General features: G+C 37.9%; 1 protein-coding gene across 4 annotated transcripts in view; it reads right to left on the bottom strand.

The window, feature by feature from the left end:
* Positions 1-843: 843 nt before the first annotated feature.
* The window catches only part of GOLIM4 (golgi integral membrane protein 4), an 85,003-nt gene continuing 67,007 nt past the window's right edge, over positions 844-18,839 (bottom strand). For 2 of the 4 annotated variants that reach the window (XM_050779962.1, XM_050779960.1), the window contains 7 exons: positions 16,349-16,638; positions 15,798-15,877; positions 13,860-13,969; positions 11,049-11,216; positions 10,647-10,715; positions 2,916-2,996; positions 844-2,588 (listed from right to left, as the gene is read on the bottom strand). In XM_050779962.1, coding sequence (XP_050635919.1) covers positions 2,442-2,588; positions 2,916-2,996; positions 10,647-10,715; positions 11,049-11,216; positions 13,860-13,969; positions 15,798-15,877; positions 16,349-16,638 — 945 coding nt within the window. In that variant the 3' untranslated portion in view covers positions 844-2,441. Of the gene's footprint in view, positions 2,589-2,915; positions 2,997-10,646; positions 10,716-11,048; positions 11,217-13,859; positions 13,970-15,794; positions 15,878-16,348; positions 16,639-18,839 lie in introns of all 4 variants that reach the window. The other 2 variants (XM_050779961.1, XM_050779959.1) reach the window with 1 other exon arrangement.

Below are 18,839 nucleotides of genomic sequence, written 5' to 3' on the forward strand. Positions count from 1 at the left end.
TTAAATGTTAAGTGCTTTGGAAGACAAGGTTCTTCAGTTGTGAGAAGGGGATTCCATTAAACTTACAGAATACTGTGGGGATTAAAGTGGATCCTATTCGCATACTTCTTAGACTATGAAGGTATTCAATACACATCAATAGTTTTCCTTTGTAAAAGTCAGTCACTGGCACATGTGGCTAAGATTATGCTCTTACTCCTAGATCTCTTCCAAATCACTCTTGCAAATAACCAGTCATTGCATGTGTACTAGTTTTGTTGTGCCCAGTTATACTCATTGCTAATAAACGTGCCTTCCCCCAACAACCCCCACCCCCAACCCCGACTATATTCCTGGTACCAAATCCTTTGATTTACTGGTTGTACCAAAATCACAGACTAATTGGCAGGATAAATACAGGTGATGTTTTATTTCTTGTCACTTCATTAATGTAGATCAGCTCAGGCTGATTAGTTCTCCTCTAGACATTTGTTAGAATGGTCCTGTAACTTGGTGTCATACAGAGAGTAGAAGGGTTTGTGATTGTTGCTTTCCTAGGGGGATTTAATAGTTTTTTGTTTATTTTGTGTGTGTGCATGCACATGACACTCTCATGCTTTCTGCCCCTCTTTTTTCTTCCCTCAGAATCAGCTCAAATAAAATAAACATCTTTAGCTCTTTCTTTAGAAAAAGGGGGAAAAATCACATGCCAATCAAAGTAGAGAAAGATACAGAAAACAGAAGCAGGTGGGAAAAGGCACTTTATAATTCATTAATTTATATTGGCATCTCTTAAAATTTTTATTTTTATGAAAAAGAACTGAAGAATGCTAGAAGGTCATAAACTAGTAAGAAACCACATAGTTTAAAAGATTTGCCACCTTTTTTTAGCTTTATTGACTACTACCAACTTTCAGTATGGTTCAAATAATTAAATACTGCAACTGGGACATTAAAAATACAACCTAATTTACCAAAATAATTGTATTCTGAATATTATGTACAATATTATACATTTTACATTACATAATGGGTTTTTATACATAAAGGTAAGATTTCTGATTATTGGAAATACAAAGTACATCTGAACAACACATTCCTATGCATACATACACAATCACTCAACTGGAACAATCAAAACCATCTATGAGTGTGGTTATTAAAAAATAAAATTACATTCATACAATAATGGTAGAAAATGAAATTTGTTTTTATTAATTTTGAGTATTAATACAAAACCACACACATATGAATTATATAACTTAGTGCTATATATTTAAAAATCTTTATACTTGCAACTGAAATGTCTCTACTCCAAGGGAAGTTTCTGATTTTTAATTTTCTTATTTTAAGGAATCTATTATATTCACAATCATTAAAATGCCTTACACATAGACAAAAAGCAGACCCAATCCCAGCAAACAGAAAAATCATAAGAGTCTATCATATCACCACATGTTTCACCATATAGTTTTCAAAAATAATCCTATTTGCAGTTTGGTATGTCTTCATATTCGTATTTATTATCAAAGTGATTGCATATTGAGGCACAGAGCTTAAAGAGGAAATATATTTTACTTGTAGGGAACCAGATACTGAAACAAGAATATCAATCAAAGGCTTCAGAAAAAAAAAAAAAAATTGAGAATGGGTGCTCACATAGAAAACACCACACACAAACACTCACTAGTTTTTAAACAAGTCACTAGTCCTTCAAAAAGGTGAATATGTTGATGTGTCCATACCTCGTTTGAACACTGCAATATCTGATTAAGACCAGGATACTGCCACGTGAGTTTTAATACTCTCTCATTTTTAAATTCAATTCCTCTTAAGCAGAACAGCTATGATTTTAAAGCAATGACAAACATTTTTCTAACTCATCGGAAAAGTCGGAAAAACAATGTCTTTACAACAAAAATGGCTTTCCAATTGTATGTCACTTTGCACACAGATCTCACTCCAGAGATACACAGACTGGTGAAAATTCTATCAGAACTATACATAAAGACATCAGAAGGGCAGCAATTACTAAACAGGCCATTCTCTTTAAAGTTTGCATGGCATTTTGCAGTACTCTCTGTTCTTAAATCCTGTATTTTATCAAAGGCAAAGAACACCTGGAAACTGGAAGCCAGAAAGGTAACACGCTGAAACATATACAAAATCAATGACCTTTCCAACATCACATAATCTATTAAAAAAATTGGGACATGGGGGCTCAGGTTTACCTTATTGTTTTTCTTCTTTTTCATGTTTAGCTTGAATATAAAAGAAGCTCTAGACCTACGTTATCAAAATATATTCATATAAATGTATGCGTATTTCTAATACAAAAGTTTTTAAAAAGTCTAAGTTCTTAATTTTTGTAATTAAATATCCTAGAGTTCAGTAGGCAGATTTATGTTTGAGCAGCTTGAAAAGAATCCGTTGGCTGAGCATTGTCTAGAAACTGGGCACAGCTACATTTCAGCTCTTCGATGCGATTTCTCAGCAACTGCAGCCCCGTCTTCTTCCTCCTCTTCTTCCTCCTCGTAGTGTTCCTCTTGGCCCTTGGGGCGGTTGTCATCTCGAACTTCTTGCTCTTCTCCATCATTTTTATCATCAGCCTTAAAATTAAAAGAAAAAAGAAAAACTAAGAGATAGTGTAGAGTTAGTGATAAATAATTCTCTCTAAAAACAGGATGAAAAGTTACTCATTTTTGGAAGAAAAAAACAAGGAAGAAAAAATGGTATATAAGCAACAGGGCTGCTGTCTCTCCTACTTTTCATGTTGTCACAACTTTTCCTAATTTCAGGTGGGCCTGTTAAATTCAGTGGTAACTCAGAGGCACCATTACCCACTGGTACCTATCCCAAATACATGTATCTCTCCTATACACATGCACACCCACAAACACTCAAGTGCTCAATAGAAATATGTATCCGAGACATACATTTTCATCATTTTCACCATAAGTCTCTTCAGCATTATGCTCCAGTTCCCTTTTTTTCTCTTCAGTCAAATCTTCCTGAACCTAAAACAAACCACAGGTATCATTTAAACACTTTAGTCTTTTAGGCACTTGCAATAATATATTTTGACACTGTTATCACTTAAACACTTGCAATAATATATTTTGATTTCCAAAAAGTTCATTCAAAATAGCAGAAGCAAAACTAAACTAAATATACAACTGAAAAAATATGTCAAGGATTTATCTACTAGGTGTGAAGAAATGTATAATACACCTATTACAAAAATCAATGTGATTGATACTGAATGTAGGACTTTTGTGTCTGAATTTTTGATTTATTTGAATAATGGTTAAAATTCCAAATATAAAACACCTGAAGAAATTTAGCTTTTAAAACAAAAAATTCTGGCCAGGCGTGGTGGCTCACACCTTTAATCCCAGCATTTTGTGGGACTGAGGCAAGAGATCACTTGAGCCCAGGAATTTGAGTCCTGGAAAACAAAGTGAGACCCTGTCTCTACAAAAAAAAAAAAAAAAAAAAAAAAAAAAAAAAAAAAATATATATAAAATTAGCTGGGCATAGTGTAATAGCAGTAAGCTATGTTTGTGCCACTGCACAACAGCCTCGGTGACAGGGCAAGACCCTGTCTTCCCAAAAATAAAATAATAAAATTAAAATTCCCATTTCTCCATATGGGAGAACTGTAGAAATCTGAGAGCTGTGACACAATGTTAAGTTCTATGGAGGCAGGAACTGCCTGTCTTATTCAAGTCACTATCTAGATCAAGCTTGTCCAACCCGCAGCCTCTGTAAATCCTCTGTAAAGGCACAAAAAGTAGACACCACTGCCTACATACAATGTAGCAGAAATTTTATGTATATATTCTATACTTAAGAATATATTTCTCTGGCTAAAATATCTGGAAAATAAAATACAATCATTTCAATTTCCTTATGAAATCATTTATTGACCTGCCTCAAAAATTCCTCTCTCTTTAGTGTTCTAATACAACCTTTCTGTTTTAAGTAGTTTTCCTTTATGTGCACTATTATCACTGTATACATGATCCCAATATTTATCTCAAAACGTAAACTAAAGCAAGCATCCAAATATTTGTGCTAAATAGTCTCTATTTAATGATCATATCTCACAGAAAAACAGGGTAGGGCATTTTCTAACTTGTTAACTATTTTGAAAACTATACATATGCCAAAATGTTTAAGTCACTTGAATACATTTCAAAAAAACTGCTGAACATCAGTTAAGTATAATGCAGTCTCCTAATACCAAAGAAAGTCCCATCTCTTCCAGGATCAGAGCATAAGATCCTTGAATAACACAAAAATCACATATTTTGGTGGGGGAAGTGGAGGAGGCTGTTGAAAAATCTAAGGAATGAACAAAGGAAGAAAAGTATACAGATGCTATAATTCAAGAGAAACAAATTATGTGCTGCCTGAATGTGTGCAGCTCAGGTGAGACAAGAATGAATTGCAGCAGAAGAGCTTTGGACAAAACTTGGCCTGTCGAGAGCCTACAAAGGTGACTCTCTAAAGATACCCTAGGCAGAGCCAAACATTTGTGAATCTCTTCTAACCAGTCCAGCGCCTGTTTAACTCACACCCCCTAAACTAACCTGGTACCAAAGAAATACATTTTGAGGACAAAGGCACTGAGTATCTATTGTATTCATATTTCCTGGTGGAACGAGCTAAAGACACCTATCTTGTCCCACCCTACGTTTCTATCAGTGGTCCATAACATCGCCTGTGCCCATAGTCATAGAACCTCATAGTAACATTCCACAAGACATTGGGATGAAAACAATGAAGCACTTACTTCAGGCTGTCTTAAGGTCTAATTGAAACGTCATTAAATTGCTGAAGTGTCCCTGTTAATTTTGATTAACAAAGACATGTCTTCTACAGCCTTAATAATGAAAATGTATTATTTATAAACATTAAAATGTTGCAGTTGAGAGTGGGGGAAAAAACAGCCTTGAGTCTATGCCGTATGGTAGGAAGAATATCTAAATCAGGGATCAGCAAACTTTTTGTGTGAAGGGCCAGATAGTAAATATTTAGGCTTTCTGGGCCATAAGATCTCTCTCACAACAATACAACTTGACCACTCTATTTAGCACACACACACACAAAAAAAAGAAAACAAAAAACTATAGACAATATGTAAACAGACATGTTTGTGTTCCAATAAAACTTCACTTACGAACTAGGCTGCAGCCTGTAGTCTGCCAACTCCTAACACATACTATGGAGTGAGAAAGACCTTGACTAAAGCCTTGGCTTTGCAGCACTTCTAACTGTATAAATCATAAGGTCAATCGTTTTGGTTATGAAAATCTTCAGGCACATGCAAACAAAGAAAATTATTCAATAAACCCCTTACAGACACCACCAATATTCAAAAGCTATCTCAATATTGCTACACCTGCATCATCTATCACTTTTCTATTTTTTACAGTGAATTATTCTTAAAAATTCTAGATGTCATGTAATTTCACCCTCACATATCACAGTGTATATATATATATATATATCTAAAAACAATAAACTTACATAATCATAATGTGATTATCACACCTGATAAAATAATTCCATAGTAGCATCTGATGTCTCATCCACACTAACATTTTTATGATTGTCTTAATGTCTGTTTACAGTTGGTTTGTTCTAATCATGATTTAAAGGAACAGCACAATAACACGGGATTCACTCCCCTCCTTTTTCCCTACTGCTATGGATTTGCAGTCCTGTAAAATGACCCACATTCTGAATTTATCTGCTTCTTTATATCACTTAACTCATTTCTCTAGTCCCAACATTTCCTATAAATGGATGTTAGCATAAAAGTTTGAAGGAACTCAGGTTCGATTTTAAAAACAAGGGTATTTCCGAGGTGATGGTGTACATTTCCTATTTTTTTAATCACATCAGGAGACACACACATTTATTTGTCCCACTTTTAGTAATGCTAAGGTTGGCCAGTGAGCTCAGTTGGTAACAGCCTGATCCCTTCATGGTGAAGTTCCCTGACCTCTGTTCATCTAGTGACATCATTCACTGATGACTGTTGCTTAGATCATTTGCTTCAATTAGGGGTTACAAAAAAATGGTCACTTTCTATTTCCATCATTCTGTCTATATTCACTTATTTCTATAAAGAACTTCCCCATATCAACTATATAGTTACTGTGCATGGTACACTTAATTATGGTAGCCTTTAAAATCAGACCTAGGTGAGCTCTAATCATGTTTCCAGCAATATATAAAAGCTATGCAACCTTCAAATTTTTAACCAACCCCTCTGAAGCCCAAGTTTCTTACATGTAAAATGAAAGCACTGGGTGAAAATTCAATGATCCTTAATTTCCTGTATGTATGTGTGGTTGGGGAGTCATGCACCCTTTTAAGACTTTGGTTAGAAAGTCTTTAGCAAATGGGCATATATACACAGATAGGAGTTTCAGACATCCCAAATGCCATCCACAACTGTCTGCCCTAGGACTATTTCTCCAAACAGTATGATCCTGAGCCATCAGAATCAGCTGGTGGCGGGTGGGTGAAGGGGCACTTATGAAGAACTCTGCTTCCTAGGTTCCATAACAGATAAGATCAAAATCTCAAGGGTAAGGGCCTGGTCCAAAATCTGTATATGCCACAAACTCAAGGTGATCCTTATTCACAGCAAAGACAAAGAACTATTTCCTTGAGTAACAACGGATGCTAGGTTATCTCGTTAGTCTCTGGAGATAGGCTATAGAAAATTTAGCTTGTTTACCAGTTGTCAATATAATCTTATTTAGAGACCACTGATTTCAACCACTCTTTAGGGAACCCACAAATGAAAATGCTGTAACCTTCTAGACATATAGAGAACAGACTCTTAGTTAGACACACATTATTATTGTAGTAATATATTACTGATATTTGGGGCAAAAGCAATGTAAACTCATCTTAAAGGCAGTAATGCAGTAATGCCTTTAAGTAAGGCTTCTTGGTAATGAAAAGGAACAAAATGATATGGAGGTTCTAACTGATCTTTAAAATATGCCTAGAATAATAAGCAGAAGCCAAATGTTATTCTTTTATAGTGTAGACATACAGATTATGTCTCCCACAACTGGCCCTCTTAGCATCCTGCTAAAGCTGTCAAAATGCTTTGTCATATTTCCCAAACAATGCTTCTTGTTACTCATTTTTATCTACTATGTTTTAGGCATTTTAGAAATGAGCCTTATCTGATGACACAAAGTTTAACAAACAGCCAAATCCAAAATAAAACAGGTCCACTGAAAAGTGTCTGAAATGGGCTTTGGCTAGATACCCTCTCCTGGTGTCTATTAACACCTTTCTTTCACATATTGAAGATATTATGGGTGTGCAAGGGCAGAAAGCTGAGCCTCAAGTAGGTAAGAACAGTAGGATCCAAAGAAATAAACAGAATGTGATGAACAAAAGGCCTTCAGCAACATTAGCTATAGTGACGAACACCCTGCTTTAACAAGAGAGTTTTTTCCAATTGAAGAGCTTCTTAGCCGGGCATGGTGGCTCATGTCTGTAATCCCAGCATTTTGGGAGGCAGAGGTGGGAGGATCACCTGAGGTCAGGAGTTCAAGACCAGCCTGGCCAGCATGGCAAAATCCCATCTCTATTAAAAATACAAAAATTAGCCGGTGTGGGGGCAGATGTCTGTAATCCCAGCTACTCGGGAGGCTGAGGCAGGAGAACTACTTGAACCCAGAAGGCAAAGGTTGCAGTGAGCCAAGATCACGTCATTGCACTCTAGCCTGGGAGACAGTGAGACTCTATCTCAAAAAACAAAAAATAACAAAAAAAGAAAAGCTTCTTGACATGGTGATTTACAGGCTGGCAGTCTCATGTAGGTGTATGCACATATTCATTCGGCCAGTGAAGGTGAACAAATGCCTTGTACTTGTTCTCTTCTGCATGTTTAGATTAATCTGTTTTCAGTTACATTGAGGGAAATTAAAGTATTCTGATTTTTTGTCATTTAATCTATATATTTTTGAACATGTAAATAATTTTAAAGCGTACATAGCACTTTTTGACAATGCCATAAATTGTCTTGTCTGCTTACAAGGTGATAAAACATTTGGAATGTAAGCAATGTGAGGAAAGGATCATGCCTTCTACTCAAACAATCCCAAACAAGAAACAAGAAATGTTTGTAAGTAATAATAATTTTTATGTCTTAGAAAGATAATACTACTGCACTAAGATAAAAGAAGGCAGAGTAGTATAAATTTCCTAAAATCATACTTCTTTTGGGTCCTCTACTCTTAGAGGCCAAGTCTATAAGTTTGATGGGCTATACCTCTTAACAGGTGTGGCCCAGGCAAGATGCAATTCTTCCCCAGGAAGAAATGCTGACAGAAACAAGTCCGTACGCTGGAGGGGAAGGGAAGCGATGGCAGCCACAGGCCTTGCATTCTAGTGGTTAGCTGGGGCAGCTGCAAGACTCTAAGGTTTAATGGAGATTTAAAAAAACAAAAAAACAAAAAAAAAATGCACAGTTCCATAACATTTCATGGTTTTCAGAGTGCTTCCACCAATGAGGTTTCACACACATATGCACTTATAAACAATGCAATATGTGTTTCCATATTCTATGTTCCGCTTTATTTTTCTCATTTTGCCATAGTCTGACAAGAACTTTGTCTCTATCACCAGTGCCTAAATGGTGTTTGGGAACCACTCTTCTCCTCTCTCAAGGGAAGACCTGGGAACCATGGACAGAGGTGGGAAGATACAAACATTAATCATCTCATAACCACAAAAAATACATCACAGCATGAACAAGGGATACTCGGGGGGCAGAGAGGAAAGTTACACTGGGAAGAATAAAAGGCATGTGTGACTTCCTCTAGGAGCACATGGAGCAACAGTTCTCAGTGACAGGGTGGCAACCTGGAGCACATGCCGGAGGAGGCCTGAACACTGCTTAAAGAATTTTTGGCAGGGAACCAGGGAAACAGAATTAGGACCCGGGGCCAGGTGCAAGAGAAAGAGTCCTGTCAGTCCAGTAGATCTGAAGGGGATGATTGGCAGGATGAGGAGCAGTTGCTGAGGTTAGGCAGCACTCAGCCAGAGCAACCTCCTCTGTCTTAGCACCATTTCTCCTTCCCTCTTGCCTCTGTCTTTCTTCTCTTTCTACTCTTGATTCCTCTTGGATCTCAGGATTTCTCTCCTCTATCTTAACTGATCATGAAATAAAATTGAAAAGGAATCAGTAAACACTGATTAAAATTTTATGTTTAACCTTCTGAATTTTTAAAAAGAGGCCAAGGTGAACCTTTTCTCTTTTAATCCCTCAAAGATTCCTAGTATTGGACATAATAAAACAAAGAGGTATTACTCTAGACATCCTGTTATATGAGAAGCCTGGATGAGTATCTTTTCCTTGCCTAATGTCTTAATATTCAAGGTCACTATTTTCTCTGCTGCTCTCTTTCTGACAAGACAGCCAAGGGTCTTGATTAGGATGATAAACCAAAGAACAAAAAGATAAAGCCAGAAAAGTGCATGTTATTAGAGATGTTGCCAGTGACCCTAAAGAGCAACATCCTTTTCTGTTTTCCTGGTATAAGCACAAATTTTCTCATCAGCTCTGAAAAGCTTAGAAAATCAGTAAGAATAAGAAAGCAGACCTATTCGAAGGCACTGTGTGTGTGAGAGCACAGCTCATGAAGTCTGCACAGGATCTCCAGTGGTGGGGTGTGTCTGTTTAGCCTGCCATATGTCCATCCTCCCATGGAGTTCCCCTTAGGGATAAAAACCACACATTTGCAAGACACCTGGCTGAGAAGCAGCTCTGAACCAGGGTTTTAATTTGGGAACTACTTACTGGTCCATAATGAGACTAAATACAGGGTTTTGGCCTAATTTGTATCAGACTCTAAAATATTGCAGTTGTTTATACAGCAGAATGCTGTGATAAAATGGCTACAACAAACAGCATTCACCAATTACACCACATGCAGCACCATAATAAATCAATTACACCATAAGTAGCACGACAATAAATGCTACTTATATCTAATTAACAAGATGCCCGAAGTTTACAATGAAAAGCAAACTAAAATAAAATATTAAGAAACTCTATCTTTGCATTTTATTCAACTGAGCTCTTTACACCTTTTTCCTCCCTCTTTATTGTTAAATTTAATTAAGATACTGAATTCTTATAGGGAATAGGCCAGAAGGAGAGACTGTAAAATTTACAAAAATGTTTGGAGGGTGTTAAGTGGATTCCGATAGACACTCTGGGGTATTCCTGTGAGGTAGGCACCAGGGAGATGCCTGAAGAGAAAGTTCCGGGGCCAGTTTGGATTCCCTGAATGTGCAGAGGGAGACAGGAGAAAATATTCTTACAAAAGATCACACAAATCTAAGTCCACCATTCCTGAAAAGTCAAATACTTTCTTAATTCAAAATTTCAGGTGAGAACCAAAGAGATGGATTCTATTACCCTGCATTTGTTATCTTCTAACCAAACGTCTCCAGTGCCATGATCCATTTTTGCTTTAAACAACCCTTTCTTATCCTGCTTAAATCTTTCTGAACATTTCTACGGAAGGCATGTCAAAGTCAATAGTGCTGAGGTTTGTTTAAAGTTAGTGTATGTGATAGACCCATCTGATCAGTCTCTGGGATTCAATTCTTACTACCTCCTCTTCTGCCTCTTCCTGGTACTGTTCATCAACATTATCCTCCTGCTGGTCTGGATTTCCTGCCATCTGTTGAAACAAAAGGGGAGGTTCATGTTACTGTACATCAGAGATGCCTTTTACACAGTACTCTGGGACAAAGAACAAGCATGCCACCATGAAAAGGGCACTTTCAAAGCATCTGGGGCCAGGAAATGATGAGTAATCATTTCCAATACAAAGCCCAGGATGTCTGTTACCCTCTCTCTCAGAGTACAGGCATATCACGTGATAAAGTGGCCTAAAAACCACCAAAGTGGCAAACCTTCCATCACTGTAGATTACGACTAACCTTTTACATAAACCAGATGTTTGTTAAAATACCCCAGTTAAATCCAGCCTTTCCTCGTGGCATCTGCTTACCACCAAATGTTCCTCCACTTCTGTATTCTCTTGCTTTTGATTACTTTGTTTTTGCTCTTCATTTTCATCTGGCAAATTTTCTTCTCTCACTTGTTCAGCTTCTTCAAATTCATCCTCACCTTGATTATTAGGGTCATCTGCTGGGTTTATATCCTCTACAGCTGCCCTCTGTAAAATTTTAATAAAAAGCAACTATCACTTCAAAACTGAGGATCAAGTTTAATTTCATTTGAAAGGCTACACACTGGCAGAAAATGAAATCGTCCTTCCCTGAATTGTTCAGATCTATCCTTGCCAAGACTCACAAGAATCAAGCATCGCACTGTCAAAAGAGAAAACTCCTGCTTTACTTGTCAGAGGCTTGATGAATCAGAATGAGGTACAAACAGCACTTCTTCCCTGCAAGTGATTTCAAAATAGTCCTCAAAACTCTACTGACACAAGTACTGTGAACAGAACTGAATAAACAAGAAAATAATTAATAAAAGTCAGAGGACCACGTGAGAAAAAAAATACTATTTAGGTGGGGGGATTTAGATGGGCAATTAACTCTTTTGACTGCTATGTTGATTTTTATACTAACTTCCCTGTGTAAGCAATGTTTAACATGTCAGAGGTGAAAAGTGGTTGATGGGAAAAAAGGCCCATACCAGAAAGGATCTATAAAAAGGATGTGAAAAGGAGACAAGACAAGAAAAAGGCTAACTCAAAAGGAAATGGTCATTTTCTAGTATGGATCCAATGTCTTTATTAACAATCACTCCCATGAAATAGAGAGCTGTCGAACCGGCAAGAGATGGGAGTTAAAGAGGTCTGAGCTACCCAACTGCCCAACAGGGCAATATATTATGAAAAATGTCCTCCCTAACTCATCTCCCAAGTTACTGTGCTCAACAAAGGCCCTTCATATTATCAACTTTAGAATTATTTCAATTTTCCACTTAAGCTCCCAAAGCACCTTCCAAATAATACACATTCTCATAAAGATTTAGATTTTAGAGCCTGAGATGGGCAAGAACAGTGATGCTTGTCATGAGGTGCCCCAAACACTCCCAGGTCATCAACAGGACACTTACTAAAGCTGTAAATGCTTCTAAGAGACAGTAAAGCCACAGAGTAGGATTTGGTCTCTATCAGTCTTCTCCAGACAAGATTCTACTTCAATTCACTTCAGAGTCTTGAACGTGTTTGAGAGTTCATTGCAGTCTCAGCTGATCTATTATCTGCACATCCCTGGCCATGCTATTCCAGTGCAAATGACACTATTCTTGGGAATGTAGAGACTAACAAATTGCCACCTTCACACTAAACTCTAATTACTCCACAATCTCTTGTCATATGGATTTTCTTTAGTGCACTATCAAAAAGTTGTATGGAAATACAGGAAAAATGTAACATTCATTTCAGAAGAAAGTACCAAATATCTTTTGCAAAAGTTCATAAAATTGACTAGCTCAACTCTGACCAAGTAACAGGTATGAATTAGCAGGCACAGTTGTTATATTCAAATAAAATAGAAAAAGAGAGGAACAAGTGGGATTAACCATTTCTAATTAAAAGTAAGAATGGTACAAACGCCAGTGTTTCCCAGCATGTTCCCCAGAACAAATAAACAGATGATAGGAAAGTAAAGGATCATATAATCAAGTAATCAAAGTCTACAGCAGTTCCCAAACAAGTGACTGAAATACCCTTCCTACCACCCCATGCACATTTGCAGGCCTTTGTACACTTGCTTTCTTCCTCTTTCATAGTCTCTTGCTCTCTCATATGTTTCTGCTCTCAAGTATTTGCTCTTTCCTGAAAATATTTCAAGACTAGGTTCCCTTGAGCATATTTTCAGAAATCTTGATGCAAGGAATGCCAGGGAAACGTGTTCTGCCACATCTCGGTGCAAGTTAAGTGGAAAAGCTGTTTCCATCAAGAGGCCTTCAAGGAGCTAGCAGGAAGACTTTCTCGATGATTATCAAGGACATGGGTTCTCCTCTTAATCCACTGGATCGATATAAACAGGGCCACATGATAGCAAAGACTGACTGTTATAAACATGGTAGTTTATATCTATTAGCAAAAGATGACAGGGCAGCTAAAATAAGTTGTAAAAGTCATCTACACATACACACAGGAACAGGCTCACTAAACATTTGCTTGCTTCGCTTGTAGGCAGGGCCAAGGATCTAGCCCACCCGGCTGAACTGGAGGTCTCAGTCTTTTTTGGTAAACACAAATAACAATGCTGGTTATTAGATGTCTACCTACTTATATTATAAATTTTCTGTGCCATTGTGGTACCTGAACAACTCTTCATGTCTCAAACCACACATCCTCATCCATATATTTATTAAAACGGTCATTAGACTGCTGAGAGGTTACACAGAGCCACACAACATACCTAACACCCTAGCAGACTGCTCGACACGCTCAGGAAGGGTTAGTTTCCTTTCTCTGGTCCCATCTCCAACTTCCACACTTGCCTTTTACTCCCCCTATCTTTCAGAGTTACTACGCATTTCAATGTCTCTCAATTTTGCTTTTCTAGGTTTCAGTTCAATTAATCTAAAAGTCATCAGAAAAAAAAAATTCTGTTTTTTTTTCCCCTAGAGCAATCTTTAAACCAGCTCATCACATACACGTCCACCATGGTTTACAGTTAAAAACACTGCCCATACATAATTATGCAAGCCACTTTTCTTCTGTGCTGAGGATGTAACAGAAATATCTGGGGCTGAAGGCTGGCATCAGGCAAATTTTCAACTCTGTTTCCCACCTTATGAGTTTCCATGTGTCAGGGGCAGAAGAGAGGATACTTACATCTGCCTCAGATTCTGGGTTGACTTCTCGGGGTCCTTGTTCACGAGGCTCATGTCTATTACCTGGGTCTCCTTCTGCTTCATCTTGGTGCTGGTTGTCTCTTTCATAGGCTAGCAAATGAAAGAAACTAAAATCAGCCCCAAATGAATCAAACAGGATTTCCCTTTCAACTCAAAGAAAAGCCACCAGTGGACTTTCCTACAGACCATATTACCTCCACCTCTGTTAACTCAACATAAGGCCTATGTCTTGGCTTTTCCAAATAAAGTTATGTTCTTTTCACAGACTGTGCGTCCAAAGAGATGATATGGGTCAGACACTTTTCTTCTAAAATAAATACTTTTCACAGGGGCTGTAATTTTTCCCCCATATGCAAGAAAACAACAACAATCAAAACTTTCTCAATAAAAAAAGCCCAGTTGATTGGACACTGCTGAAGAAATCAACTAATTTTGATAGTATCCGAGGAAATAGCTGGGCTCCAAAAGAAGAAATTGATAGTTTCAGGAAATGCAAGGAAGAACAACCCCATCTGTGGAGCTCAGAAACAAATATAGCCCATCACATATTTTCTGATACAGTAATGACGACGACTGCCACAGCAAAGAATAGCACACATTCATACTCAGACATTTACTTGCTGCTTTTTGAAAAAATATTTAGATAAAGAGAATTGTATGAGCACAAAAAGAGAAGAACAAACAAAAGAAAGAGAAGAAAAAAAAAGAAAACTTCTTTTTTTTTTTTTTTTTTTTTTTGAGGCGGAGTCTCGCTCTGTCGCCCAGGCTGGAGTGCAGTGGCCGGATCTCAGCTCACTGCAAGCTCCGCCTCCCTCCCGGGTTCCCGCCATTCTCCTGCCTCAGCCTCCCGAGTAGCTGGGACTACAGGCGCCGCCACCACGCCCGGCTAATTTTTTTTGTATTTTTAGTGGAGACGGGGTTTCATTGTGTTAGGCAGGATGGTCTCGATCTCCTGACCTCGTGATCCGCCCGTCTCGGCCTCCCAAAGTGCTGGGATTACAGGCTTGAGCCACCGCGCCCGGCCAAGAAAACTTCTTAAAACAATTAAGATAGAAGAGGAAAGTTTAAGTATATGCAGTGTACTAAGCCTAGAGAAAATAATGATACAAGGTAACTTACCATTTTAAGAAAACTTCTTAAAACAATTAAGATAGAAGAGGAAAGTTTAAGTATATGCAGTGTACTAAGCCTAGAGAAAATAATGATACAAGGTAACTTACCATCAGGCTTCGAGTGCACAAAGGGGTTTACTACTTAGAGAAGAGGACAAACCATTCTCTAGTCTTACTGATATTAGAACAAAAAAGCTTAAAGTGCCACATAGGGGACACAAGGAAAACAATTTCTTGACTGTGTTAGAGCTGTAAAATATCACAACAGGCTATTTAAGGGAGGTTGTATGTAATCACTTTCTTTTTGACTTTTTAGAAAAGGATACACATCTAAGTGTTAGTGGCGCCAAAGAGAAAGTTAGTTACATTCTGGTTCTACTATAACAGTAAGCAATATTTGATAAGTTACATATTAAGTGCTTACCATAAATGAAAGCTACTATTGACTGAATTTTAAAACATTTTAAGGCAATGACGTAAGGACTTCCAAGGTAAGGAGAAAATGTAGATGTTTCCCAAAGCATAATAATACTATAATAATTTGTCAGAAATATTATATTTAGTATACAAAAAGCTTAAACTACAGGCAAAATGACAGAGAGGAAACAGATTATCTTGAGCATTTTTCACTACCGGTGTGCACTGCTTAAGAGGATTAAGAAAAAGACACATGATTCACAAATCTCCTTTGCACTTACTCAGGTATGCATATAGCTCATTGATGTTATATAATATTGGCTCATTGGTAATACACAATGTTATCAAGTAATTTATTAAAACATTCATCATCTAAGAAGTCTCACCACCTCCTTCCTCTTCTTGGATTCCCTGGTCCTCTGCTCCCTGAACGATATCATTATCCATAGCATCATAATGAGCTTGCTGCCTACGAGAGACACAAACATGATAAATCCAGTGAGACAAATTCAGAGGCATAATTTGACATAGGTCATTTATCTTTAAAGACAGTAAAAAGCAAAATTTCTCAACATTTTTAAGAAGCCATAAAAACTTTTCAAAAACCTCTTATGTATGCAATTAGGTAGAATAAAAATTCCAGATACACTTTCAAAAGGTATCTTAGATAAAATATCTTTTAATGATAAAATAAAATAAAGTTGGCACAAAGCCTGTAAGGCTATTTGGAGACCTAACCTACCACTTTTAAGCAGAAAAAAATATTATTTTTAAAATTAAATATTTGGTATTTAATTTTCAAGTAGCTGTCCTGCCTTGGCTATTTGAGTAATATGAGCCCCTTAACTTCATGAATCACAAATGCACAAAACTGTTTTGAATCTGCGTATGCAAACTGGAGCAGGGGCTGTCTTCGCTCACTGAGGAAGGGGAAGGCTACCGGAGCTGCTCTTGGTGCTGCGGCCGGCCCTCCTCAAGCTTGGCCTGCCTCTGCAGGGCCATCTCTCTCGCCAGCTGCTGCTGCTGCTGCTGCTGCTGCTGCTGTTGCTGCTGCTGCTGCTGTTCCTGCTGCCGTAATAAGTGCCCCTGCAGCCTCTGCTGGTGCAAAGCTTCCTGGTGTTCCCGCAGCCGCTGGGCCTCCTCCGCCTGCTGCACTGCCAGTCTCTGCTGTTCCAACTGCTCCTCATAGGGTGATCGGAATTTCATCATTGGCTTGGCTGAAGGGTACACCTGGGATGAAAAGGAATTGGTGCAGAGCAAGAGGGGTTACTTCCTCTGGGTTTTCTCTTCATTTGTTTCTCCTGACAAACTCGGGAGGCAGGGCTGGCTTATTAACGCCTATTAGTCAGGTGAACTGTGATTATACATAAAGTCCAAAAACTCCTATTTCCCAACTTTCTCTGAATCACCCTTGGCTTCTTTAGCAGCAGATGTTTCCAACTGCTGGTATTAAGGCAGATTTTCAATGTGCTCCCTTCTCAAATGGAACAGAAGGCACAACAGAAGATATCAGTTTCAAACTGTAAAATTTATGTTCACGAGGCTCTGATACAAACAAGTAGTTGGTAACTTTGGTAACTTCACGTTAACCGGGCAATCTGTGACCTGATGCTATGCCTACGGCTTTTTCCATGAACAGTTTAAGACTGAGGGATGCTAATTAACTCTAGTAATGTATATACCAATCCCAGGCAAAGCATAGCCAAAAAAAAAAAAAAAAAAAAGCCACATTCCAGATTATAGTGGAAAAGCAGATATTCAACTTTTTTTCCAAAGAAACTAAGAATGGCTGAGAAGATGGTGCCTTCTGATTAAAGGGAAATCTGATAGAGCAATTCTTAAAACTCTGCTTCCCTGAGATATTATCTCACCCCAGTTATAATGGCTTTTATCAAAAAGGCAACAATGAATGCTAGTGAGGATGTGGAGAAAGGGGAACCCTCGTACACTGTCGGTGAGAATGTAAATTAGTATAGCCAATATGAAAAGCAGTATGGAGGTTCCTCAAAAAGCTAAAAATAGAACCACCATATGATCCAGCAATCCTATTACTGGGCACATATCCAAAAGAAAGGAAATTGCTATATTGAGATACCTGCACTCTCAGGTTTATTGCAGCATTACTCACAATGGCTAAAACATGAAATCAACCTAAGCGTACATCAACGGATGAATGGATAAAGAAAATGTGGTACATACACACAGTCATAAAAAAGAATGAAATCCTGTCATATGCAGCGACATGGATGGAACTGGAGGTCATTATGTTAAGTGAAAAAATCCAAGCACAGAAAGACACATATTGCATGTTCTCATCCATGTGGGAGCTTAAAGAAAGGATCTTGATAAGACAGAGAGTGGATTGATGGTTACCAGAGTTGGGAAGGGGGATGAAGAGAGACTGATGAATGGTACAAACATAGTTAGAGAGAAGGAATAAGACCTAATGTTTGGTAGTTCAGTAGGGTGACTACGGTTAACAATAATCTATCTTATATTTCAAAATAGCTACAAGAGAAGAATTTGAACGTTCCCAAAATAAAAAAGAGATAAATGTTTGATGTGGTGGATATCCCAATTATCTAGATTTGATCACTATACATTATATGAATGTTTCAAAATATTGTACATACTCTGAAAATATATACATCTGTTATGCATCAATAAAAAATGTCTGTATTCCATTGAGCTACTCCCCATCCTCCCTGCCATACTCCAACTAACAAAAGCACACACAATTCTCACCAAAGCAAAGAAGGTTGAGGGCTGGAAAGCAAAGCTGGTGGGGAATTACTTCCCCTATTGGGGAAGGACACAAGACTGGAAGAAGCTTTCTGAGGTTAAGTTTGCAACTACCCAAGAGGGCAACTACAGAGGTCTTCACACCTGCTTAGCCTAAAGCCTCAAGCAGCTTGAAGTCTCAGAAAATCTGAGGCCAAATAAAACTTGAGTTATAAATAGAAGGTGATCAGCATCCATGTAAAGGCCAGGTAACCTACTATTGAGACTCAGTTTAGAGACAGTAAAAGAAAGGCATCTAGCTGCAATAAGTGTTAGTTTAAAAGAAGAAAGGGTAGAGTTTTCTTTTAAAGCATCATTTACAATAATCCTGGCCATTTTTTTTTCTAAGAAAGGGAAAAGTCTTACGTGTAAGTGGTGTGCCCAGTAAGGGATCCTGAGCAGAGGCTGTTTAGATATGCTCACCCAGTAGAATATCTCCAAGTAATAAAATCAGATTTTTGATAATTAAATAACCACCTTGAAGGTGAATGCAAAAGGCAACATACTGACAATAAATGAACAGAGAGAGGAGGACGCCTGATCATAGAAAATGAGACTTTTCTCCGCCTCAAGATGCTCAAGACAAAATTTGGGTACAAACTGGGAAGGTGCTCCATTGGGTGCTCACCTGTTCTACTCTATTAAGGCGA

The sequence above is a fragment of the Macaca thibetana genome, chromosome 2 (genome assembly GCF_024542745.1).
Source record: "Macaca thibetana thibetana isolate TM-01 chromosome 2, ASM2454274v1, whole genome shotgun sequence".
NCBI classification, from domain to species: Eukaryota; Metazoa; Chordata; class Mammalia; order Primates; family Cercopithecidae; genus Macaca; species Macaca thibetana.